This window comes from Carcharhinus amblyrhynchos, chromosome 32, assembly GCF_965287045.1.
Source record: "Carcharhinus amblyrhynchos chromosome 32, sCarAmb.v2.hapA, whole genome shotgun sequence".
In the NCBI taxonomy this organism is placed as follows: Eukaryota; Metazoa; Chordata; class Chondrichthyes; order Carcharhiniformes; family Carcharhinidae; genus Carcharhinus; species Carcharhinus amblyrhynchos.
In genome coordinates this window covers 22,272,274-22,300,152 of record NC_137355.1, presented here as the reverse complement: position 1 = coordinate 22,300,152, position 27,879 = coordinate 22,272,274, and the positions used below count along the sequence as shown (strand labels likewise).

The 27,879-nt window shown below is 45.8% G+C and overlaps 1 protein-coding gene across 2 annotated transcripts; it reads right to left on the bottom strand.

The window, feature by feature from the left end:
* Positions 1-695: 695 nt before the first annotated feature.
* On the bottom strand, positions 696-27,638 carry snx33 (sorting nexin 33). 2 transcript variants are annotated; one of them, XR_013889763.1, is made up of 3 exons: positions 25,849-27,638; positions 3,296-4,461; positions 696-3,199 (listed from the first exon to the last, which is right to left on the bottom strand). XR_013889763.1 is itself a non-coding variant. In XM_080216074.1 (2 exons), the coding sequence occupies exons 1-2, from the start codon at positions 27,299-27,301 to the stop codon at positions 4,208-4,210; spliced, it is 1,707 nt and encodes a 568-aa protein (XP_080072200.1). In that variant the 5' UTR covers positions 27,302-27,638; the 3' UTR covers positions 696-4,207. The 2 variants fall into 2 exon arrangements, 1 of the variants encoding a protein (XP_080072200.1); XM_080216074.1 differs by having other exon boundaries at positions 696-4,461.
* Positions 27,639-27,879: the final 241 nt, after the last annotated feature.

Sequence of the window (27,879 nt, the reverse complement as noted above, 5' to 3'; positions counted from 1 at the left end):
AACTCCACCTTCCTCTAACTCTAGCTTCAGCTGCATTGCCTCACCATTGGTGGCCATCCCTTACCTCCCTGTCCCCTAACATCCTTCTGAAATCAAGCTTCCAGTCATAGCCCATGTTTATTATTTCCCACCAGGGCCCCAACACATTTTTCTTTTTTGATTACAATACTAGCACCCTGGGAAATGTTCTTCTATATTCTGATACTATACAAAAGCATGTAGTTATTTACCTCAATTCATCCTTCCTCAATAACCTTTCTCATCATCTGCAGAGGCAGCACAGTTGAGAATGGGTTTGATGCTGTCCATTAGATTTCTGGAGTGTTTCCCAATATTTCTAGCATTCCCACGGGATCATTGAGGCAAGTTAAACAGGAATTCTTTCAGGGGACAAGTTGATGGACACAATTCCTGTTGTGATGCAGTGATACACTCACTGTTGCAACAGGTCATGGAAAGAGAGACACAAAGCATCATACTTACACAAGGAGGGTGTTTCACACTCAGCACTGCAAGTTTAGAGAACATTGTTCAGCCTTTTCCACTGTAATGTTCCCATAATGAGAGGTTCCTGTTTCCTGACACCCAAACAACTGTTTTCAGGACATTACCCAGAAGTACTGCATTATCTTACCAATCTGGGAGAGCGGTTTAGAGAACGGACAATCAGGACCTTTACAAAAAGTACAAAGCTATTTTCTGTTTTGCCATTTTATTTTTCTGTTTTCTTTCTTTGAATTCAAGGTGATGTTTAAGGGCTGCAGTATAGAGGTGGCTGCTTTAGGATTGTGTAACATCCCTATTAGTTTAATATAATAATCAGTATGCTGGAAAAGTGTAGCATCTTCACTCCAATAGCAATGTTGCATAGTTGTGTTCAATGTGCATCTGCTACTATCAGCTAAAGCCTGGGCTAATACTCTTTATTGCCCAATGTAGACACAATAACAGTGTGTCTGTTTTTCAGCCAGACTTGCTTTCTGTCTCACTTGTGTGCTCAGGTTGAGATGTCAAGTGGTAACCAATGAGGCTGAGTGGGCCTGACCGAGTGGCCTGTTTCTGAGTTACAGGTTGATGGGTGCCAGTCACTGTCTGATGTCACTTTCTGAAGCAGAGAGCAGGACATCCACAGTTTCACTGATCCTAATACCTTGGTGGTTGCTGTGTGGGTCTCTGAACCTCACTGGGTATTATAAACAGAGCCTCCACCTGGCTGTCCCAGGGGTTAGCTTGGGAAAGTGCCAGTGCACCAATGGACTGGTTTATCCCACTGATCCTCAAGATGGGTTTTACAGCACAGACTGCCCAAAGTAAGAACCTCTCCCAAACCAAATCCCCACTAAGCCTCTCCAAAAAGAGAGGTGGGGGGGGAGATATGAAGGACTGATAGAAATAACTTGAATTGTAAAGTTAGCAACGCCAGGTTTTATGGTTGTAGAAATGAAGCAATGTTGTTTTCATCACTCTCCAACTCACACTGGCATCAAAATTATTTTACACTAATACTCACATCTTCAACATTTAACATAAGATACAGGAACAGAATTAGGCCATTCAGCCCATCAAATTGGCTCCACGTTCAATCATGGCCGATCAGTTTCTCAATCCTATTCTCCATGGTGGCACAGTGGTTAGCACTGCTGCCTGACAGCGCCAGGAACCCGGGTTCTATTCCCGCCTCGGGTAACTGTCTGTGTGGAGTTTGCACATTCTCCCCGTGTCTGCATGGATTTCCTCCGAGTCCTGTGGTTCCCTTCCACGCTCCAAAGATGTGTGGGTTTGGTGGATTGGCCACACTAAATTGCCCCTTGGTGTCAGGGGTCTAGCTAGGGTAAATGCATGGGGTTGTGTGGATAGGGCCTGGGTGGGATTGTGGTTGGTGCAGACTCGAAGGGCCAAATGGCCTCCTTCTGCATTGTAGGATTCTATGATTCCCACCTTTACCCCGTAACCTTTGATCCCCCTTACCAATCAGGAACATATCTATCTTGGTGTTAAACACACTCAATGACCTGGCCTCCTGTGGCAATGAATTTCACAAATTCACCACCCTGTGGGAATGGAGATTTTTCACAGAGATTTGTTTCTATTTTGATGTTACCATTACTTCTCAAATAGTGAGTCTGAGTACAGTGCCCAGTAACTGTAGTGTGTCTCTGTGAATCACACTGAGGATGCAGTGTCTCTCTGAATCACACTGAGCATGCTCTCAGTCCTGTCTTATTCCACATATACTGGTCATCATATACAGTAACCATGATGCAATCTTTTATATTGAGAATATTAAATACTGCAGATATATCACTGTTTTATAACCAGGTCTGATTATCAGTGTACAACTGAAGAATGATATACAGCTCTGAATAACATTGTAGTGGAAGTGTTTTGAGAGAATACAATCTAAAGTGCAGTGTACTCCTTGAACAGTTCAGCACACCAGGAGCAAGGTTATTGGCACAACACAACTACAGGTTAAATCACAGTGACAGCTTACACTGGTTTACAGGAGTGTAAATGTGCCTCTTTATCTATCATAGCCTCTCATTACTCACACACTCATCGCCTCCTCTTCTCAAGCATCCTGCAGTGACCTCCAATCCTCTCTTACTTTCTCCTTCCCTCTTTGCGTTCAGTTGCTGTCATTAGGTTGTCATTTTCCAATTATATGAATGGAAGTCAATCCCATTATCCCAGCAAAAACATATCCTAGAACATGGGTTTGTCAACCCAATAGTCTAAAGGTTTCTAGCTGACCAATTTCTAAGACAATCTTCTACCACAGTTCACAAACTATCTGTAAAACTAGAGGCTCCTCTACCTGCACGTCGTTGTGTAGAAAAGGGTTAACTATTCTGACAGTTAAAATGTCGTATGATGACAATCCGCAACTCCACATTCAGGGGCTGAGAGTAAGCTTTGATGGTGGTTGTCAGATGAAGCCACGTCTTTTCTACCAGAAAGTTAATGTAAACCTTGGGAATTGGACAAAGTGACCAGCGTGAGAGATAATGCTGGCTGGTGTCTTTCGTTTACAGGAAGTACAGTCTCCTTTAAGTGTCAGAGATAAAAGCCTCCCACAATCAGTGTGGTCTCTGCTTGGAGCTCTCCTGAAATCTCTGTTCTTGCTGGAGTTAGCTGCGGTTTAGCAGAATCGACTTGCTCTGGGCTGGTCAAGTGATCCACAGCAGTCTAAGATGCCCTGGTAACACATGAAGAAGGTGGCAATACTGGTGAACAACACTCTCTGAACTGGTTCTTAAAGCAAAACGTGTAAACAGCTCTTAATGATCCATACTTGCAGTGGTGATGCTGAGAGGCAAATTGATATTCTTATACATTGGAACTTGGCTCACGTTGGATTGGTGGGCTGAAGCAGACCCCTCTGAGTAGTGACTATATCTGTAATGGTATTGAAGCTGAATGGGATGTTACCGAGGGGATCGGTGGCAGGTTGAGAGGACAAAATGGAGGGGATTCGGGGACAGAGGCAAGGGGATCGCAGGCAGGGTTGACGGGACAGAATGGAGGGGGTTGCAGACAGGGTCAAGGGAACAGAATGGAGGGGATCAGGGACAGGGTCAAAGGGACAGAATGGAGGGGATCAGTGGCAGGTCGAGGGGACAGAATGGGGGGCACTGGGGGCAGGGTCGAGGGGACAGATGGAGAGGATCGGTGTCAGGGTCGAAGGAATCGGAGGCAGGGTTGAGGGGGCAGAATGGAGGGGGTAGGTGGCAGTGTCAAGGAGACAGAATGGAGGGGATCAGGGGCCAAGATTAATGGGACAGAATGGAGGGGATTGAGGACAGGGTCAAGGGAATGGGGGACAGAGTCAAAGAGACAAAAGGGAGGGGATCAGAGACAGGGTTGCAGGGACGGAATAGAGGGGATCGAAAGGCAGAGTTGAGGGGACAGAACCAAGGGGATCAGGGACAGGGTCGAGGGATCAGGGACAGGGTCGAGGATGTAGAAGGGAGGGGATCGGGAGCAGGGTCGAGAGGTTTGGGAGCAGGGTCGAGGGAATCAGACGGTAGGGTTGAGGGGACAGAATGGAGAGGATCGGGGGCAGGGTCGAGGGACTGTGGGGAACAGGGTCCAGAGAATTGGGAGCACAGTTTCAGCAGCCTTTTTCTATACAATCTGTCAGAATTTCAGAGAGTTGGTGAGGGAAGGGGAGGTGGGAGTAGGGAGTTGTGGGGAAGGGGCTTTATTACAACGTATCATACAAATGCAGAGTCTGCTCCAGTTGCTGGCTGATTCTCTGATAGAACAGGATCTGCTGTTGGAGGTAAGACTGCATCATGCGTTTGAAATCTATGATTCTGCGCTTGTGGAAATGGTTCATCTCGGCTTGTAGAGCGAATCCGACCACCCGACATCGCCTCTTTATCCCATCCACCTGCTCCTGATCCATCTTTCCTTCATCACTCATCCTCTGGCTATCTTTCACCTTGGCAAAGGCACCTGTTAGCAAGACAGAGGCATCAGTTAGGACTCAGCCCCAGTTTACACTCTTCCCCCTCAACATCCCCTCCTTTGAATTCCTGATTTTTACTGCTTACCATTGATCAAAATATCTTTCAGTATTTTAAACTACAACGCGAGGCATATATCTGGGTTGCGAGGCAATATTAACACCGCAGCCCGATTGAAATCTACTGATTCATCATTTCTCATGTGACAGTTTGACCTTTCTCCCTCCAGCTCCGTCGGCTTTCCTGAGGTGCTGACAGCTGAGGTTCAGTGGATGGCACCTCTTACCTCCGAGTCACACGATTAGGCTTTCAGAGCTCACTCCAGTGATGTGGACACAAATTCCAAGCTGACAATGCCAGCGCAATACTGAGGGAGTGCCGCACTGACAGAACTCAGATGAGAGATAAATGCGGCGCTCCCTCAGCACTGACCCTCTGACAGTGCAGTGCTCCTTCAGCACTGACCCTCTGACAGTGCGACACTCCCTCAGCACTGACCCTCTGACAGTGCGGCACTCCTTCAGCACTGACCCTCTGACAGTGCGGCGCTCCCTCAGCACTGACCCTCTGACAGTGCGACACTCCCTCAGCACTGACCCTCTGACAGTGCGGCACTCCTTCAGCACTGACCCTCTGACAGTGCGGCGCTCCCTCAGCGCTGACCCTCTGACAGTGCGGCGCTCCCTCAGTACTGACCCTCTGACAGTGCAGCACTCCCTCAGCACTGACCCTCTGACGGTGCAGCGCTCCCTCAGTACAACACTGGTAGAATTAGCCTGGATTCTGGCCTCAAGTCTTGAACCCATGACATTCTGGAAGTCCGAAGTTTGTTTTTTTGATATTTTATTGTCACATTATTAGTAAGGAATGCAATGTATTGTTTCATGTGTGCTGTACAGACAAAATATACTGTTCAAGGAGAACATAGGGAGAAGGAAAGGAGAGAGTGCAGAGTATAGGGTGGCATTTTACGGCCTTGAACACCACGAAACTGGAAAATCGTGCCTGAGGTCAACAGAGCTTTCTATGATCTGCCCTCGCCCTCTCCCATTCCCATGGGACAGTAAAATTCCAGCCATAGAGTTACCGTCACAGCCATGGTGTAGAGAAAGATTAGGTCCGAAAGGTAGGTCCGTTTACAAGTCTGATTGCAGCAGGGAAGAAGCTGTCCTTGAATCGGTTGTACGAGACCTGAGTGCATGCACTTTGTGACATGAATGATATTTCATAAAATCCCTACAGTGCAGAAGGAGGATATTTGACCCATCAATTCAGAGCAGCCCACTCAGGCTCTATCCCTGTAACCCCAAATATTTTGCCCTGCTTAACCTACACGTCTTGGGTCACCAAGGGGCAATTTAGCATGGCCAGAGCACCTAACCTGCACATCTTTTGGACTGTAGGAGGAAACCTGAGCACCCGGAGGAAACTCACAGAGACATGGGGAGAATATGCAGATTCCCCATAACGCTCCAAGGCTGGAATTGAACTTGGGTCCCTAGTGCTGTGAGGCACCAGGGCTAACCATTGTGTCACCATGCCGCCCAAAGGATTATCCAAATCACCAAATTGTTGTTTAAAAAAACAATCTGCTTCACTCATGTCGTTTAGGAAAAGGACTCTGCTGCCTTGAATCCTGTTTGAGGTTACTGTGATAGGACCTGGGTGGATTGTCAGTGCAGACTCATAGAATACAATCCCAACAGTGCAGAAGGAGGCCATTTGACCCATTGCGTCTGCACTGACAACAATCCCACCCAGGCCCTATCCCTGTAGCCCAAATTTACTCTAGTTGGTCCCCCCCACTAGGGAGCAATTTAACATGGTCCCACATCTTTGGACTGTGGGAGGAAACTGGAGCACCCGAAGGAAACCCATGCAGACATGGGGAGAACATAGAAACTCACAGACAGTGCACCCGAGACTGGAATTGAACCTGGGTCCCTGCGCTGTGAGACAGCACTGCTAACCCATTGTGCCATCCTATATGCAGCTTGGTTACATCCTGATCAGGGCTTTTCAAATATCAAACATTTTTGTATGTTTTGTTTTAGCTTAAATATCACTGAGTCACGATTTTTGTGACTGGATTGTAAACACATTAATCCTTGTGGGAATTTTGCTGCATTCCCAGTTCCTGATCGTATTATGGAATGCAGTGGTTTTCTACAGAAGGCCCGTGGTCAGTGAATTGTTTAGTTGTGCATCAACCCAAATTTCTCAGAAACCGCTGGCCTTTACCGAACTTTGTTCACTGGCTGTCTGGCCCCTATAGAGGGGCAAACATTTCACACTGCCAAAGGAGGTTCAATCCCCCCAGTAAACTGAAGCAGTTAGCAGGAATGGAAGAAGAAATTAAACTTTCTCCTACAAAGAAGAGAAGAGCTTGCAGTTATACAACCTTCAGTCTGTCCCAAAGTGTTTCACAGCGAAATGAAGTTCAGTCTCCATGTCCTCTGGGTTGAGGGATACAGGGAATAGGTGAGGGTGTGGGGTATGGAACAGTGAGAGTGAGACACATCGGGTGATCTGCTGCCATCAGACTTTTGAATGGATTTATCTTGCATTAAGTTGATCTTCCTCTGCACCCTAGCTATGACTATAACAGTACATTCTGCACTGTCTCTTTTCCTTCTCTATAAACAGAATGCTTTGTCTATATAGCACGCAAGAAACAATACTTTTCACTATACACTAATACATGTGACAATAAATCAAATGGTGCTGAGGGATATAATGAGCTGGTTCCCAAGTTTACAAGCTTTTCTCAAACTCTTTTCAATGCAACAGACATTTAAGGAGCACAGGAAAGTGACGGAGAGTACTTCTAATTTTAACTGGCTATTAAAACACCATTTTAATTGTAATATTCTTTCATTATCCTTGATTCAGACAATTGGAGAAGTGAGGAGAGAATCCTGTGGGGGAAAGGGGGCTTCTTACTGTCAGCAGCAGCAGCAGTGCAGGGCAATGGTGCTGCTGTTAGGCTCAGAAACCATCTGCAAAGTTACCAAGACCAGACTGCCCTTTCCCTGAGGCCGACAAAGGCTGCCTTCAGTTTCCTGTCTCACTGTTTACGCTGAGCTGCTGCATGGCGGATGGCTGTCATCCAGAAGTGCATTTTTCCAAAGCTTTCGGCCTGTCCTCTTTCCCTGGGAAATGCTCAATCTGCTCTCACTGCAACAAAACTGACATTTTTATCTGCCTAGTAACATCCATGTGAGGAGGAAAACCCACTTCAAATTACATTTTATTGCGGTTCCCTTTCCTGTACATTTGTTTCCATTCTGTTGCTTGTTTCCTCTCCTTTCCAGTCCTAACCTTTCACTTTCCTCCCATTCTGTTTAGTTTGATTGAATCCTTCCACCCTCCTTTTTCTCACAGTGAAGTCTTGCTGAAAAAACAGAAAGTGTGGGGCAGCCAGAGTGGAAAGAAGGCTGAAAACATTCTGTTACGTGGTTTCCTGATGATCTTCTGACTGAGGCTTTGCATGCAGACTGCCAGGGCCCCTGTTGGCCCCGGGTCAGTGCTGAATTAGCTACTTGCGGTCAGTACAGGTAGTAAGAGTACTCTCATTCCTGTGGTCACACTTATGCTTAACCTTCTGACTTGGATCAGTCTGACCGAAAGGCGACCTTAACTGCTGGCATCCACATCTGTTGTTGTGTTCCTGTCACGTAGCTTTGTACAGCACAGATGGAGACTCTTCAGCCCATCATGTCTTTGTTGACTTCTTGAAGAGCGGTCTAATTAGTTCCAAACTTTCCCGTAACCCTACAAATCTTTCAATTCCAGATCCCTTGTGAAAGTTCCTAGTGCATCTGCTCTGGTGCCCTTTCAGGCAGCACCTCCCAGGTCATAACGCACTGCACAAAACAGATTTCCTCATCTTCCCCACCTCTGATTTGACTGTAAGTTACCTTAACTTTGTGTCCCACTGCTTACAGACCCCGCTGCCACTTGAAACTCTTTCTCTCCCTACCTGCTTGATCAGAACACTTCACAGTTCCTTTTGAGGGGGGGGGGGGGGGGGGGGTGTTTAGAATGCCATCTTTACTTGGTGTGATTTGGGCTTGATTGTGATTTGAAGTTATCCCCTGACCCCTATTAAATGCATCTGCAAAATAAGAATTGATTTGGATATGATATCATTGTCTAAAATCAGTCACAAAATCTTTGGCAGACATCAGTGTCTCAAAGTACAGAGTCAAAAGCTGGTTCACTGAGCTACACTTGCTAACCTTTTGTCGAGTGTTCTGTTGCTTGTCAGTGCTTGGGTTTAACGGGTGTGATGGGACTTCTAGCTCACACCCTAATGTGAATTATTTCAATCGTGGGAGTGACAATTAGGATTGGTTCAAGGACAAATAATTGTCTTATCTTGTGTGTTTACAGAAACAGCATTGAAAGGTCTTGTCAAATGCAACAGTTAAACACCATTGACAGGCCTGGTCAAATGTACCTATTGAATTGTTATTATTGGTCCCAGTCTGAACTTGCTGTTTAAAACCACTAGCCAGAAGCCTAACAGAGCGTGAGAAATACTGCTAGTTACTAAACTATATCTAGCTATGCCATGTTTATGGTGTGCTAAACTATACTTCCTGTCAGTGATGTTTCCATAGTTACACTGGCCTAGGGTTCATATGGAAATGCCATTGGCAAGAGAGCTTGTTGACAGAGCTATGGAAGTGCTGCTGACGGGAGCTTTCGTATAAGAGCAGACACTGGGTTGCAAACTCTCAATCCAATTCTCAGAGTCTTTCTGCCCCTGGTTAGAATTCAGTTAGCCCACGGGATTGGACTCGTTCTTCATGATCCAGTTTGGCTGTTTGAATCCTTGGTGGTTGTGCAAATATTCGTTAACCTTCAGCTACCAGTTAAACAGAATTGAAACTAATTCTTCATTCCTTCTTTATAATTGGGACAGGGGAAATTATGATGAGATTAGGCAAGAATTAGGGAGCATAAGATGGGAGCAGAAACTGTCAGGTATGGGCATAAACAAAAAGTGAACAAGGAACAAATACTGTGTGTCCTTGATGGGTATGTCCCTGGCAGGCAGGAAGGAAATGGCCAAATGAGGGAACCATGGTTCGCAAAGGAGGTTGAATGTCTTGTTAAGAGGAAAAAGAAAGTGTATGTAAGGATGAAAAAACAAGGTTCAGTTGGGTCGCTTGAGTGTTACAAGGTAGCTAGGAATGAGTTAATGAAAGGGCTTAGGAGAACTAGGAGGGGGCATGAGAAGTCCTTGGTGGGTCGGATAAAAGAAAACCCCAAGGCTTTTTACTCTTATGTGAGAAATAAAAGAATGACCAGGGTGAGGTTAGGGCCGGTTAAGGATGGTAGTGGGGGCTTGTGCATGGGGTCAGAAGAGATAGGTGAGGCGTTGAATGAATACTTTTCTTCAGTGTTCACTAAGGAGGGGCCATGTTTTTGAGGATGAGAGTGTGATACAGGCTGATAGGGTGGAGGAGGTAGATGTTCTGAGGGAGGATGTATTAGCAATTTTGAAAAACTTGAGCGTCGATAAGTCCCCTGGGCCAGATGGGATACATCCTGGAATTCTTTTGGAGGCAAGAGATGTGATTGCGGAGCCTTTAGCTTTGATCTTTGGGTCCTCACTGTCCACGGGGATAGTGCCAGAGGACTGGAGAGTGGCAAATGTTGTTCCTCTCTTCTAATTACCCTGGCAATTATAGGCCAGTTAGTCTTACTTGGTGGTCAGTAAGTTAATGGAAAGTGTCCTGAGAGATAGGATTTATGACCATTTGGAAAGATGCAGCTTAATCTGGAATAGTCAGCACGGTTTCGTGAGGGGTAAGTCCTGCCTCACAAATTTGATTGAGGAGGTAACTAAATGTGTGGATGAAGATAGAGCAGTTGATGTCACATAAATGGATTTTAGTGAGGTGTTTGATAAGGTTCCCCATGGTAGGTTCATGAAGAAGATAAGGATGTGTGGGATAGAAGGAAATTTGGCCAATTGGATAAGTAACTGGCTGTATCATAGAAAGAAATCTGACAACACCAGGTTATGTCCAACCAATTTATTTGATAGTAAACTCACAAGCTTTTGGGGTTTCTCCCTTCGTCAGGAGAATGGAGAGTTCACATCATGTATCATAGAAGACAGAGGGTGGTGGTGGAAGGAAAATTTTCAGACTGGAGGCCAGTTACCAGCGGTGTACCACAAGGGTCAGTGCTGGGTCTGACTAGCGGAGTGCCCCAGGGGTCGGTGCTGGGGCCTCAGCTTTTTACCATTTATATAGATGATCTGGAGGAGGGAACCGAGTGTAGGGTGTCGAAATTTGCGGATGACACCAAGATTGGGGGAACGGCAAATTGTGCGGAGGGTGTGGAGAGTCTGCAGAAGGATCTAGATAGGCTGGGCGAATGGGCCAGGAAATGGCAAATGGAATTTAATGTTGGCAAGTGTGAGGTGGTCCACTTTGGTAGGAAGAACTATTACTTACGTGGCGAAAAACTGCAGCAGGCGACGGTGCAGAGGGACCTCGGGGTCCTTGTGCATGAGTCGCAAAAACCCAGCTTGCAGGTGCAGCAGGTGGTCAGGAAGGCGAATGGGATGCTGGCCTTCATAGCGAAGGGGATTGAATATAAAAGTAGGGAGGTCTTGCTGCAGCTGTATAGGGCATTGGTGAGGCCACAGCTGGAGTACTGTGTGCAGTTTTGGGCGCTGCACCTGCGCAAAGATATTTTGGCCTTGGAGGGAGTGCAGAGGAGGTTTACTAGGCTGATACCGGAGTTGAGGGGGTTGAGCTATGAGGAGAGGCTGAATAAACTAGGCTTGTACTCGTTGGAGTTTAGAAGAATGAGGGGAGATCTCACTGAGACGTATAAGATGATGAATGGGATGGATAGGATAGAGGTGGAGAGACTCTTCCCGCTCAAAAAAGACAGTAGGACTAGGGGGCACAGCCTCAAGATAAAGGGGGGGCATTTTAGAACGGAGTTGAGGAGGAACTTCTTCACTCAAAGGGTGGTGAATCTCTGGAATTCTCTACCCGTTGAAGTGGTGGAGGCTGCCTCGCTAAATATTTTCAAGAAGCGGGTTGATGGGTTTTTGATAAGAGAGGGGATTAAGGGTTATGGGGAGAGGGCCGGAAAGTGGAACTGAGCCACAACAGATCAGCCATGATCTTATTGAATGGCGGGGCAGGCTCGAAGGGCCAGATGGCCTACTCCTGCTCCTATTTCTTATGTTCTTATGTTCTATTTGTGATTTTTATCAATGACTTGGAAGAGGGGGCTGAAGGGTGGGTTAGTAAATTTGCTAACGACACCAAGATTGGTGAAGTAGTGGATGAGGTGGAGGGCTCTTTCAGGCTGCAAAGAGACGTTGATAGGATGCAGAGCTGGGCAGAAAATTGGCAGATGGAGTTTAACCCTGATAAATGTGAGGTGATTCATTTTGGTAGGACAAACCTGAATGTGGATTACAGGGTCAACGGCGCGGTTCTGAGGAATGTGGAAGAACAGAGAGATCTTGGGGTTCGTATCCACAGATCTCTGAAGGTTGCCACTCAAGTGGATAGAGCCGTGAAGAAGGCTTATAGTGTGTTAGTGTTTATTAACAGGGGTTTGAGTTTAAGAGCCGTGGGGTTATGCTGCAACTGTACAGGACGTTGGTGAGACCACATTTGGAATATTGTTTTCAGTTCTGGTCACCTCACTATAAGAAGGATGTGGAAGCATTGGAGAGAGTGCAGAGGAGATTTACCAGGATGCTGCCTGGTCTGGAGGGTAGGTTTTATGAGGATAGGTTGAGGGAGCTGGGGCTTTTCTCTTTGGAGTGGAGGAGGATGAGAGGCAACTGAGGGAGTACTACATTCGGCATTGGCCATGCTACATTCTCCCTCAGTGTACCCGAACAGGTGCCAGAATGTGGCGACTAGGGGATTTTCACAGTAACTTCATTGCAGTGTTAATGTAAACCTACTTATGACACTAATAAATAAACTTTAAACCACACACTCTCTCCCACACAAACACCCTGACCAATCACACGCTCACTCCATCACACTCAAAACAGACACTCGTGTATACACCCTCAATAAATACACGCAGACATAAATAATCTCTCATATGTAGACAGAACCAAGGTATTGTCATGCTTGGCATAAATGTACACACACAGAAGACACGCACAGACACTCACACGCACAGGCACACACACTCACACACACAAAGCCTCATCACTCAGCAACAGAGGTAAGGCAAGAGTTCACTCCAGTGATCTGAGACAAAGGAGCAGTAACTGGATCAGAATCCCAGGCCAGTCACGCACACTTGAATTTCAGTGTTAATTTTCAAACAGAAGTCAGGCGTAAGAGGAGTAAGAGCTTCTGTGTCAGTGTATTGTGACCAGGACTTCATGCATCGAGCTGTGGTCTCAGTATTTCCCTGTCTTGTTCAAAGATGCTCCTCTTACATTGGCCTTTTCCACCTCCCTTTCCTCCACATCAGACATGGCCTGATGTACCCATGAAAGGATTCATTTCCCTGTCTCAATACTCTCTTCCGGTTTCTTTCTGGAACTTTCTCCCTGATTTCTGTCATCCTGTTTACAATAATATTCTATAATAATACAATAATGTTCAGTGCTACTTGAAGTACCAGGCTTAGTTCTACAAAGTCATTATTGAAATTGCTAAAAAATTTCCTGGATTGATACCAGGATCATGAGGTTTTACCATTCACAAAAGATTGAACGGCCTGGGAGTCTTTAGAAAAGGGAAGACTGAGGGGTGACCTGGTAGAGATCCTTGTAATTAGGAAGGAGTTGACAGGCTGGACATAGAGAGCGTGATTCCATATAGGGATGAGAGCAGAACTAGAAGCCATAAATACAAGATAGTTACTAATATGGGGAGATGGTGGCAGAGTGTTATCTGTCATCAGACTCAGGGCAATGCTCTGGGAACTGAGTTCAAATCCCACTATTGTCGAATTTGAATTCAATACAAATCTGGAATTAAAAGTCTAATGGTGCCCATGAAACCATTGTCAATTAACTTAAAAACCCATCTGGGTCACTAATGTCCTTTAGGGAAGGAAATCTGCCGTCCTTACCTGGTCTGATCTACATGTGACTCCAGACCCACAGCAATGTGGCTGACTTTCAACTGCCCTCTGAAACTGCAATTATATCCAACAAGTATAAAGTCAATAAAGAGAAATCAAACTGGATTGACAATCCAGCATCAATCTAGGCACTGGAAACAACAATGGCAAAATGAGGAGTCAACCTGGTGAAGCTACAACACAGGACTACTTACGTGCCAAAGAGCATAAGCAGCATTCAACAGACAGAGCAAAGTAATCCCATAACCAACAGATCAGACCCAAGCTCTGCAGCCCTGTCACATCCAAATATAAATGGTGATGGACAATTAAACAACTCACTGGAGGAGGCAGCTCCACAAATATCCCTACCCTCAATGATGGAGGAGCCCAGCACAACAGTACAGAGGATAAGGCAGAAGCATTCGTAACCAGCTTCAGCCATAGCAATCCATCTCGGCCTACTCCAAAGGCCTCCGGGATCTCAGATGCCAGTCTCCAGCCAATTCAATTCACTCCATGTGATAACAAAAACAGCACAAGGGACTGGATACTGTAAGGCTTGGACCCTGATAACATTCCAGCAATAATACTGAAGACTTGTGCTCCAGAACTTGCCGTTCTCCTAGCCAAACTGTTCCAGTACAGCTACAACACTGGCTTCTACCCAACAACGTGGAAAATTGCCCAGGAATGTCCTGTACACAAAAAGCAGGACAAATCCAACGCGGCCAATTACTGTTCATCCTTAATCATGAGTAAACTGATGGAAGAGGTCATCAAGAATGCTATCAAGCAACACCTACTGAGCAACATCCTGTTCAGTGATGCCCAATTTGGGGTTCACCAGGGTCACTGACCTTATTACAGCCTTGGTCCAAACATGGACAAAAGATCTGGACTCCAGAGGTGAGGAGAGGTGAGAGTGAGAATGCGAGAGCGGTCTGGAGAGAATGGAATGGTCAAGTCTAAGGGCAAAAAGAGGAATGGGTGAGGGTCTTAGCAGCAGGCAGGCTAAGGTTATCCTTTCTGGGATGAAGACAATATTGATGTAACCATGTTTAAACATTAGCTGTGGGACTGATGATAATTTGCTGGTGATTCTGAAAATAGCTGCTCTTCTGTTCATATTTAAAACAGGTTGTTACTTAACTAGGTCCAGAAAGCAGGGTGCAAGCTCAGTTTAAACTGGCAGTCCCTCTCTGGGGGTGCATTCTAGCCCTCCCCACTACATCGGCGTGTAGGTTGAGGCATTGCTGCCAAGATTCTGCTGCTGAGTTTGATGAGGAAGGGGATGGTAGGCAAATGTGGGGCAACATTGCAGACACTAATCACAGAGCAGTACAATCAGTTCACATTGAAATACAGGCAGAAATGTTAAAATGAACTGGGAACTAATGATATCAAACACACTGCTGGTGTTCACACTCCCTCTACAATAAAGCTAATGGACAGTAAGAATGGGTGGTGTGCAAAGCTAGCAATCTATCTGATCCTGTGGGTTAGGTTACCATTACTGCCACAGTAGAAGCAGCAGGCTGAATTCAAGTGTGTTCCCACAGAATCCTTACAGTGCAGAAGGAGGCCATTCAGCCCATCCAGTCTGCACCAACTCTCCAAAAGAGCATCAGGCCCAGGCCTACTCCCCACCCATCCTATCCCCACAATCCTGTGCATTTCCCATGGATAATCCACCTAACCTGCACAGCTTTGGGCTGTGGGAGGAAACTGGGGCACCCGGAGGAAAGCAGGCAGACATGGGGAGAACGTGCAAACGGTGACCAAAGCCGGGAATCGAACCTGTGAGCCTGGCACCGTGAGGCAGCAGGGCTAACCACTGTGCCACCGTGCCGCCCACAGTTGAAATGCGACACACCATCATAAGAAGGTTAATCTATTGCTGATTTCAGCAGTCTATGCACACAGTTACAATTGCTTTAATAAATTGTTTAGCCAACTTGCCTGTGAAGAGTGACCTTTGACTGGGTGCGGTGCTCTCACACCAGGACCTCTATATTGCCAGCAAATATTTGCTAAACAGCTCATTCACTCTGCGGCAACTCCCCTTTTACAGACTCTCTCATTTCTCTGCTCCTTCAGAATGTTCTGACACTTGATTCAAAGCCCCCAGGATTGTAAGGTGAGCATCAGTTTCATGAGGAGCGAATTTCAGAATGTTCTACACACCTCCCAACTCCGTCTTCCACCCGAAAGTCAATTTCTTCCTTGGTTCAGGGAAACATGTTCTCCATGTATACACTTTCCCCTTTACAGGTGTACACTCCCCCTCGAAAGATATACAATCCCTTCGACAGCACACTCTCAGGCCGTGCACTCCAGATCCTTACCACTCACTGCGTGAATAAGTTTCACACTTAAATAGATTATTAAAAACCTGAATGGCAGAGGTGACCAGTGGTGTGGGAATGCGAGCCCTGTGGTCATTTGGTCACTGGGTTGGGTCGCCAGTCCTCTAGCATTGTCCTGGAAACTGCAGGAATTAAAGATTAATCTCCAGAACACTGCTGCCAGGAGAAAACTCATATTGTTAACACAACAATGTACATTCTTTGATTCTTTTTGAGCATTGCTGTTTACTATTTATGAAAATATTGCCGGTGAAAAGAAAGGTTGCTTGACTTGGTAATCAAGGTTTAGCCAGAGAATCTTGGCTTTCCAATTGGCTGTGTGATGGCAGGGTTCATGCCACTTAGCCAATGGCAGGAGTATGGGGTGGGGCAGTTTCAGATCCCATGAAGAAGTCTCCTGGAATCTGTCCAATGAGTTGCCAATTTCCATCACCGTGTAATGACCATTGGGCAAAACAGTGTGAGGATTTACTCCGGGCATCAGTTGTGCTGAATGTCCCACCATGTTCATGTATTTGAATCTCAGATTTTCCACAGCCAGCAATCTGCTCGAGTGGTTATTTCAAGAACACAAGAAATAGAAGCAAGAGTAGGCCACCAGGCCTTTCAAGCCTGCCCGGCCTTCAATACAATCATGGCTGACCAATGTTGGCCTCAACTCCTTTTCTGTGCCATTTCCCCAAGGCTCTCTATTCCTCAATCTAATATTTATCCACCTCCACTTTAAATCCTTCAAATGGCCATGCTAAATTCTCCCTCAGTGTACCTGAACTGAGTGTGGCAACCGAGGGATTGTCATAGTAATGCTCTAGCCTCCACTGCCATTTGGGGCAGAGAATTCCAGAGATTCACCACCCTCTTTCTGCGAAAAGAAATTTCTGCGCACATCAGTTTTATATGACTGGCCCTTTATCTTGTAGCTCTGTCCCTTTGTTCGAGACTCTCCCATTAGTGAAAACATCTCATCAGTTACCCTGTCAAGCACCCTCAGGATCTTGTATGTTTGAATAAGGTCACCCCTCACTCCTCAAGACTTGATTCCCACTATGGACATAATTTACAGGAGCTTCATAAAACTTTCAGCAAGAATAACACATCAAAAGGAAAATCTGAGGGTGAATAAACAGGAATACTGTTTCTGACTCAGGCCCTCTGCGTTCATTGTGTTTATTTCATTCTGCACTTAATTTACATCTTCTGTGCTTGTCATCGAGGCTCATGATAGAGGGAACAGATCAGTAACAAAGTATGATGACCTCCAAGTGTACCCTCTCACTCGATATGCAATTTATCTTTGCCTTAAAAACATTCAACAAAGAAGCCTCATTCCACAGGGAATCCCACAGAGTCACAACCCTTTGGGTGAAGAAGTTCTTCCTCAACTCAGTCCTAAATCTGCTTCCCTTTATTTTGAGGCTATGCCCCCACATTCTACTTTCACCTGCCAGTGGAAACAACTTCCCTACTTCTATCTTGTCTATTCCCTTCATAATCTTAGATGTTTCTATAAGGTCTCCCCTCATTCTTTGGAATTCCAACGAGTACAGTTCCAGTCTACCCAGTCTGTCCTCATAAGCCAAACCCCTCAACTCCAGAATCTCCTCTGTATCCCCTCCAGTGCTAGTATATCTTTTCTCAAGTAAGGAGACCAAAACTGTACGCAGTACTCCAGATCTCACCAGCACCTTATATAGCTGCAACATAACCTCACTGTTTTTAAACTCCATCCCTCTAGCAATGAAGGACAAAATTCCATTTGCCTTCTTAATTATCTGCTGCACCTGTAAACCAATCTTTTGTGATTCCTGCACAAGGACACTCAGGTTCCTCTGCACTGCAGTATGCTGCAATTTTTTATCATTTAAATGATAGTCCATTTTGTTGTTATTCCTACCAAAATGGATGACTTCAATTCACTGTTATAAGCCATTTATCATAGATTTTCAAATGAAGCGCACACACACACACAATCTCACTAATCATCCTGGAAAGATCCTGATGTAGGGGGATTTTCCTTCAATGTGGCTAAGAGATTTGGGACTCCCTTCATAACTGGAAACCTTACAATGCAACTGAGGCCCAGATACAATGCAACTGAGATTCAGACAGATGCAGAATGTGAGATAACAGCATTCCACTGTTGACATTTCTTTGGATGTTACTTCTCCTATCATTTGCACTGTTTCCATCTCTATAGTTTGCATCGTTTATAATAACGGGCTTTAACACTTTGGGAGGGCAAAGCACATTCGACCAGTTCCTTTCCCTGACCATCTTAACTGACTAGCTCTGACGAAGGATCATCCAGACTCAAAATGTTGGCTTTATTCTCTCTCCACAGATGCCGTCAGACCTGCTGAGATTTTCCAGCAATTTTCTGTTTTTGTTGCACCTTAACTAAAAATGGCTTTGAAACTAATCTCAAAAAAAGCGCTGTCTTTCCCGATCTCAATGTAGCACGGTCTGGACACTGGCCTCTTTGTCAACATTTCAAAAATCCTCCCTCCATGGATTGCTGATGCCATTGAGCTATTACTCCGGGATAGACTGTTCCAGGATACTCACTGGTGAGGAGACAAGTGCCTGGAGGAAACAGTTTAACAGGCTTCCCCAAGGATCTGTTCCATCTCCAACCCGTTTCAATCTCTATCTCATCAGTCTGCCTCTAACCCTGTCTCAGACATTCATAATGCTGACGATATTTGCTGTGTCTCTGAGGCTTTGACATTTTCTAAACGAGAAGCAACACTAAACAATGATGTTGCAAAGCTGGCCAACTATTGTAAGACACGGCACCTTCAGCCCAACAGCAACCAAACAGTCTCTGGTAAATTCCACCTCCACAATGCCAGCTCCAAGAGGGAACTCAACATCTCCTTGAAGGCCAAGAGACTGAATCATAAACAACATTGCTTTACTGAACACTTACATACAAAGAACATCAGACCAAGACAGCAGCACAAATCAAAATGGAAAACAACCTCCTCACCAAACTTTGCTGGCTCTTCATGGGGTGAAGAATCTCAAACCTTGAGGACCTGTGCTCTTACAGAATCATAGAATCCCTACAGTGCAGAAGGAAGCCATTTGGCCCATTGAGTCTGCACCAACAACAATCCCATCCATAACCCCACATATTTACTCCACTAACTCAACTGCTGAATATTGTGCACCTGTATAGTACAACTCACCCTGTACAAGTCTTGTAGATACCCAGCTCAACAGAACAATGTGTATCATCTTGGGTACCTTAAGATCTCATTGAGACGTATAAGATGATGAATGGGATGGATAGGATAGAGGTGGAGAGACTCTTCCCGCTCAGAAAGGATAGTAGGACTAGGGGGCACAGCTTCAAGATAAAGGGGGGGCAGTTTAAAACGGAGTTGAGGAGGAACTTCTTCACTCAAAGGGTGGTGAATCTCTGGAATTCTCTGCCTGTTGAAGTGGTGGAGGCTGCCTCGCTAAATATTTTTAAGACGCGGGTTGATGGGTTTTTGATAAGAGAGGGGATTAAGGGTTATGGGGAGAGGGCGGGAATGTGGAACTGAGCCACGACAGATCAGCCATGATCTTATTGAATGGCGGGACAGGCTCGAAGGGCTAGATGGCCTACTCCTGCTCCTATTTCTTATGTTCTTATGTACCTTCCAATCAACTCAACTCTCCTGGCTCCCAGTCCTCAGTAACACCTCACCCCCTCACATAAGGAGGGAGATTGCAACAAGAAAGTTCTTGGAGAAGGATTACATCAATCCAAGTCTGCCACTACACACGGACCTTAGCAAACCATCTGCTGTGCGCCCCCCCACCGCAGCAGCCTGAAAGGCTAAGACCACTGTGCCAAGGAATAACAGCAGAGGCCCTATGGCAGCAGGAATGGACCCAACACACCACCATTAATAACCACTTCCTCATTACAGATCCCCACAGCCCGACCACCCAGCATCATTGCCACACCAACACTGGGCTTTACAACTGTTTCTGCACTGACCAAGGCCTGTGTGCAACAAATTGGTATAAATGGGGCCTTACAGAGAAGCTGGGCTGCAGCTATGGTGCACCCAATCAACGACTCACATCATTGAAGACAGTCCCGACAAGATACAGCAGAAGGATTGCACAGCGCTATTTAGCCACTGCAGAAGATACTGCCTGACTTGGTGGTCACCGTACACACTGGAACATAGAACCTACAGTGCAGAAGGAAGCCATTCGGTCCACCAAGTCTGCACCAATTCTCTGACAGGGCATCCTACCTAGGTCCTATCCCTGTATTCCCACGTATTACCTCTGCTAATCCTCCTAACCTATACTTCTTGGGACACTAAGGGTCAATTTAGCATAGCCAATCCATTTAACCTGCACATCTTTGGACAGAGAGAGGAAACCAGAGCATGCAGAGGAAACCCATGCAGACACAGACAGAACGTACAAACTCTGCACAGACAGGAGGGAATTAGAATTGTAATCTGGTATTGAACCCAGGTCTCTGGTGCTGTGAGACAGCAGTGCTAACCACTGTGCCACCGTGCTGCTTAAAAAAAAACATAATGACAAGGGAGTTGGTGAAGAACTTGCTTCCAATTTATAGAAGCCAGAGATTGCAGCTGGGTTTTGCTGGCAGACCAGTCAAGGAGACTGTGTCTGGGAGTCAGCGTTCTAACCACTGTTCCTCCTGTAGGTCACCAGTTATGGAATTGGACTTGTCTTCAATTGCACTCCACAAATGATCACACTTTTGTCAGACAGAAAAACACTCGAGGCCAGTAAGAATGCTGGGTGGTGCCAGTCTCTGAATGCAATCTCTGTTTTCTGGGTGTGGCTTACCATAGCCACTGGTCACCTCACATTGCTAATGATGGGATGTGACTCCCTATCCTCAACACAAGCACGTCCACTGTTGTGTTTCTCCAGATGGGACTTTGCAATATCTCTCATCCATTTTATCATCCTTCTCTCTGACTTCCATTGTTCCACTTCTCCATTCCAGCTCTCCTTGCCCCCTCCTCCCCCTATCAGGGCAACTGCTACATTCCTCAGACAGTCCTTTAACAATCTGCACCTCTGTCCTGCCATCCACGCATTCTGATCGCTCAATAGGCACTTCTAGCACCTTCTGTGTCCTCATTTACATTCCCTTTGTCCCCCCACCTCCCCCCCCCCACCCCCACAGTATAAATCTCTGCTGTTTCCCTTTGCTCTCAGCCCTGATGAAGGGTCATCCAGACTCGAAACATTGCCTCTACTCTTTCTCCACAGAGGCTGTCAGACTTGCTGAGATTTTCCAGCATTTTCCGTTTCAGATTCCAGCATCCGCAGTATTCAGCTTTTATTTTGCAATTTCTCAGTTCCTTTCATTCAGTTATTATCAAAGGGCCTAGCAGAGAGGCTAATATTTTGATTCAAATATCTCTCCTCACACACTGGAGCTGGGTTCCATCAAATGGTTTGCTGCTCCTCGAGATTAGGTAACAGATTACGGATTAAATCTGCGACCTTTGTGCTTTATGCATTTAGCTATTTTCTGTCAAGGACAGATCATCACATCACCCCCAGCATTCCAGTCTTGTGAAGTGGACCTTTTTTTTTCTAACATTGGGGTCCAGTACTGGTGCTCACTGTGTAGCACTGGGATACAGTGGTTGTTTTATGATGCTCTTCAGAGTCAAGTAGTCCATCATGGAGTGCTAGGCTCACTTGGGTGAGATACAGGCAAGCTGGTGCTGCTCCCGATCAGATTCTAGCATGTGACCCAGGGTAATCCCTGGGGGACCCGAATTCAAATCTCACCACAGCAGATGGTGAAATTTGAATTCAATAAAAACCTGAATTAAAAGCCTAATGATGACAATGAAACCATTGTTGATTGTTGTAAAAACCCATCTGGTTCGCTAATGTCCTTTACGGAGAAAATCTGCTGTCATGTAACTCCAGTTTCATGTGGGGACTAAAAACAATGGCTTCAGTCTTCCAAATATTTAAGTGAAGGACCTATCTGCCCATCCAGTATTGGGTGTAGGATAAGCAGTGTGATAATTTAGCAATGGTAAAGAAATCAAGAAAGGTGGTGATGAGATAGAGCTCAGTGTCATCGGCCTACATGTGAAAACTAATGCTGTACTTTCAAATAATGGCATTAAGGGGAAGCAGGTTTATGTACAATAGCAGAGTTAAGGATAGGGGATACTAATGATAATGGTGTGTGAGCAGAAAGAAAAGCCATTGAAAGTGATCCTCTGGCTACAATTAGGTAAGTAAGAATGGAACCAGGTGAGAGCAGTCCCAGCCAACTGGACGATAGTGGTGTGGAGTTACAGGAGGAACATTTAGTCAGCCATTTCAAAGGGAACAGACAGGTCGACAAGTTTTTTGACAAGGTTCCACATAGTAGGTTGTTGCAGAAAGTTAAATCTCATGGGATCCAGGGTGAGGTAGACAATTGGATAAAAAATTGGCTAAATGACAAAAGACAGAGGGTGGTTGTAGAGGGTTGTTTTTCAAACTGGAGGCCTGTGTCCAGTGGTGTGACTCAGGGATTGGTGCTGAGTTCACTGTTATTTGTTATTTATATTATTGATTTGGATGAGAATTTAGGAGGCATGGTCAGTAAGTTTGCAGATGACACCAAGATTGGTTTCATAATGGACAGTGAAGAAGGTTATCTTGGATTGCAACAGGATCTTGATCAATTGGGCCAGTGGGCTGATGAATGGCAGAGGGAATTTAATTTAGATAAATGTGAGGTGATGCATTTTGGTAGATTGAATCAGGGCAGGACTTACTCAGTTAATGGTAGGGCAATGGGGAGAGTTACAGAACAAAGAAATCTAGGAGTACATGTTCATAGCTCCTTGAAAGTGGAGTCTCACGTGGGCAGGCTGGTGAAGAAAGCATTCAGCATGCTTGGTTTCATTGGTCAGAACATTGAATACAGGAGTTGGGACATCTTGTTGAAATTGTACAAGACATTAGCAAGGCTACATTTGGAATACTGTGTACAGTTCTGGTCTCCCAATTATAGAAAGGATATTATTAAACTAGAAAGCGTGCAGAAAGGATTTACTAGGATATTACCAGGATTTGATGGTTTGAGTCATAAGGAGAGGTTGGGATGTTTTTCCCTAGAGTGTAGGAGGTCTATAATAATGAGGGGCATAGATAAGGTTGATAGTCAACATCTTTTCCCAAAAGTAGAGGAGTCTAAAACTAGAGGGCATAGGTTTAAGGTGAGAAGGGAGTGCAGAGGGGCAATTTTTTTACTCAGAGGGTGGTGAGTGTCTGGAACGTGTTGCCAGGGTATTAGTAGAGGCGGGTACAATTTTATCTTTTAAAAAGCATTTAGACAATTACATGGGTAAGATGGATATAGAGGGATACGGGCCAAACGCAAGCATTTGGGACTAGCTTAGGAGTTAAAACAAAAAAGGGCAGCATGGACAAGTTGGGCTGAAAGGCCTGTTTCCATGCTGTATGACTCTATAAGGGTGAGGAGGGAAAGTTCACATTTGTAACAATTTCATTTTTGTTTAATCATATTAAACCTGTTTGTCAAGAAATGAAAAGTGCTGATGAGCATATTGCGATATGTGTGGCACAAAGATGATAAATAATTTTCTCAGTACTCAGAGATGCAAATTCCTCAGTGCCTGAGTAAACACCACTCCCCAGTTCCCCTATTCTCACACACACACATTTGCCTGGGATTTGTTGAGACAACCACAGTTTGTTTCACCCACATTTCCATTCCCCTGTGAACTCAGATTCCCTAGGCACCTACCACCCACACAACTCTTTATTTTCCTGGGTATTGTTCAGTTGGGAATCGAAAGGGTGGAGGGATGAAATACATTTACATCCCAATGCAACCAAACCTGACCGTCAGAGAAACAATACAACCTGCTCAGGAAAAGTCATCTTCTTTGAACTGATGCCCAGGAGAAGATAGATGCCTAGTGTACATTTCGTACCTCCTCACAGCAGAACAGCCAGGGTCAGGTGACTTTATTAGCTAGATGAGGTTGGTGGTTCCTCTCCCTGTTATAATGTGGGTGAGCCAATTTGTGCAAGGCAAGCTCCTACAAATTGCAATATGATCATGACCAGACAATCTGTTTTAGTGTCATTTGTTGACACCAAGGGGAACTACCATGTTCTTTTTTCTATCATTGTGGCCTTGGTTTAATTTCTCTTCTGAAAAGTGAACCCTCCAACAATGCTGTACTTCCTTGGTACTGGATAGAGGTCCCAGATTTATGTGCTTAAGTCTTAGGAATGGGAGTTGTAACCACGACCTTCTGTCTCAAAGGCAAGAGTTCTACTCATGGGTGGCACAGTATACTGATGGTCTAGCACTGAACTGCTTTAGCCAGGCTCCGGGTGAGTGTTACCCATAGCTGGCACAATATCCTGACAGTCTGGCATTGAACGGTTAGGCTCTGGATGATGTGGTGTCAACATAGGGTGTCAAGCATAAAGGTGGAACAATCCAACCTGTCAAAAAGTGTGGCTCTTTGTGTCAGCTGTACTGCCAGTAACTATCACAACCCTCTTCCCCCACTACCAAGGTTTACAGAGCAATGCCTGACACTTCTAAGGTGTAAACGGAGGCCACAACTGATGGGAAGTGATTAAAGCTGCTGAAAATTGCAGGAGGGTTACTTTAAAGTGAGCTACACGTTATTTAATAATAGAATTCAATGTAACACTCCAGATTATTGCCCCAAGTTGCCAATCCCCAGTAGTCGGACAGAATAGTTAGAGGGAACAGCTGGAAGGAATGATATCCTTTGAAGATGAAGGCAGTTAATGTCTACACACACCAATAAATTTTTTCAAATTACAAGCTCCATTGAAATCCCTGTCCAATATATTCCACAGAAGATCGAGATATTTGGGTGTCCCAATGACCTGAATCATAGAGTCTGCACTGACCATAATCCCACCCAGGCCCTATCCCCATAACCCCATGCATTTACCCTAGCTAGTCCCCCTGTCACTAAGGGGCAATTTAACATGGCAAATGCACCTAACCAGCAGATCTTTGGATTGTGGGAGGAAACTGGAGCACCTGGAGGAAACCCATGCATACACGGGGAGAATGTGCAAACTCCACACAGACTGTGACCCCCTAGGAATCAAACCCAGGTCCCTGGCGCTGTGCTAATCACTATGCCATTATACCATCCTAAGCTGCAAATCTTCAATTTGGATGACAAAAGGAGTAGTGAGTGCAATCAGCTCACAGATTGTAAACTTCATAACAATCTGTGCAGCTACCTGGATAACACATAGATCCCCACATGATGTACTACTGCCTCTCTCAGCCCTAACTTGTTGCGAACCCAGACAATTCCTCCTTTCCAACACATACCCCCCATTTAATGTGCTACTCTCTTTATGTAACAAAATGTTCAGTCCATTCATCTCTTCCAATGGTCAGTTTGCACGACATTCACTGTGTGCACCTTCTACACAATTATTCTTAATTTAAGCATCTAGCAAGTCTTCAGTCCATACAGATCTTCACTCCTCAGTCCATATAGCTTATTCTATGTAATCCTAGGTTGTTCAGTCCATACAGCTGTTTTTCTTGTCTTGCTTTTCTCCCTTGCGAATGACAACATCATCACATTACGAATACAATGATTGTCCTTGGACCTTGCCTTGTACAAATAACAGATATATACCAATGGGAACTAGAGAGATAAGAAAAGATTGAGGCTGTTTATTTTTGTATCTAGCACTTGTGTGTTGAAACAAACATCTGTAGTGAGCTCCCAGCTCAAGAGGAGCAACAAAGGTTGATCACATCTGAGGAAAACTCAACATCTCAGAGATCAAGTACATCTTGTAAGATTGGAGGAGATACCCATCATGAAGCAAGTAAAAGATAATCTGCTATAACTGTGAGGTGAGCTTACCTTTCTGAACATGAATGATATCTGGGAAATTGGACAGTAAGCCCTGGTACAGGGAAAGTGTATCCAACATATGGAACAGATCATTCTTGGGCTGCTCTGCAAATAATTCTCCGATGGCTTCATACGTTTTGCCCGTGTTGGAAATAGCCTTGTTCAGAGGGATCGCTAGGTGCGGTTGATCCAACTCAAATGCCTGACTTATTGAATTAAATGCATTGCCTAATTTCTGAAATTCCTTCCTGAAGCCTCCAGCATGTTTGCGGCAGAGGTCAGCAGCCACATTGGTCAGCTGCAGCACACTGTCATCCATCCTTTTGGAGAAGGTTTTAAACGTGTCCACCCTCTCCTCTACATCCTGAAGGTCCTGATGTTCCTGCGGAATTTGGATGGTGAGGAAAGAATTGGCGCCGACCAACTCATCTTTCTCTGTCCTCCTCTTCCCCTGTTTCCAAGCCCGGTCATCTGTGCAAGTCAGGAAGTGTTGGAATCCTTCATACTGGGAGAGCACTGGGTGGCTTGTCATGTGGTCCATCCACAGAATCAAGCGTCTCTTGCGTTTCTCAATGAAATCGTCCTCGAAGCGGCCTGTAGCCTGCTTTTCGGGAAGATGTGGCACGGAGATAACAGAGAACTTGTGCAGCAGTCTGTTGTGTAGCCAGTCAAAATGTTTGTAGCGACGGTACACTGGATAGTTGGTATGACTAGGGGTCAGCTTGTAGGAAATGTAACTCTTGATGCCTTTAAACTTGGTTTGCTTGGTGGGTTCCTCAATAGTGCAGGTGAAAGGATGAGGATTCTCGCTCCACTGAGGCCCATCAGGACTCATCACCACACAATAGGTTTCTGAGGTCTTAAAGACAGAGGGCACCTCCCCCAGGATGAACGCCTCCCCACCAGACCTTACAAAACTGGAGAAACGGTTGAAGTTCTTGCCCACAGCACTACTTTTTGTACTGAGCCTGCTGGCAGTGCTGTCCTGCCGTTCCACAGATGGCTTTTGCCTGTAAACCACACTGGGATAAGCGGAGGCAGCGTACTGATGCAGGTGGTTGTGGCCATTGGTGCTACCGGTCACGCCAGGTTCATCGACCACCGTGGAAGAGTCATCCCAGTCATCCCAATCATCATCATCATCCTCCTCATAGCTGCCCTGTTGGTAAGGGGACACAGAGCTCATGGAATAGAAGGCAGAGTGATTCCCCGGTGAGCTGGCAGGGCTGGGGTAGTGGGTGAAAGAGGAATTGGAGGAATAGACAGAGGGAGTACTGGGTTTGAGGATTTCCACGTAAGAAGCTGGAAAAAGCCCTCTGTCCCCCCGACTGTTCTGGCCTTCCAACCAGCCATCCAAAGACTTCTCGTTAAACACCAGCAGCTGCTCGTTCTCCTGTATGTTGATCTCCTCTGGGTTTTCGCTCTGGAAGCTGTAGAGAGCCTTGGCTTTGATGGAAGCCATGGTCTAGGATTAGGGGACTGCAGTATCTCCTTGGGTATCTAGCAGCTGGAGATAGGTCTGGGAGAGTGCGGGCTGTCTGCTCCAACTCTCCCTCTGCAGCTCGGCTCTCTCCAGCTGGGAGGGAAGAAGTGTCGGCCTCTGTGCAGCTCCTTACCGTGTGCCCTGCTCCGGGTGCATTGCTCAGCCCAGCACCTTGCTCCTTATGAGTGAGCCCTCCTCGGGCACAGGCTCTGTCCCGGGAGCCTGCAAACAATCTCCCCAAGCGATGGCCGCGGTCAAACTCCTTTGTTGTGATTAGCTCTCTCCTACTTCGAAGCAAAAGTTTTGCTGATTGCAAAAGAAGTTCTCGGCTGCCCCCTAGGTATTGGATCTTAGGCTAGCACTTCAGGGAAAGAGGAGCGACGAATCCCACTCATCCTCCTGGGCTGCCTCCCCTGCAGCCGGACAAGGCACTGCTTGTTGGGTTATGTCCCAGTCTGTGGCCACCCCCTCCTCTGCTCAAAGGGTCGTCCTTCATGTATCAGGGCGATTTGGGCTATTTGACCGTGTTGGGCACAGCTGATCTATATCGTAGGAAC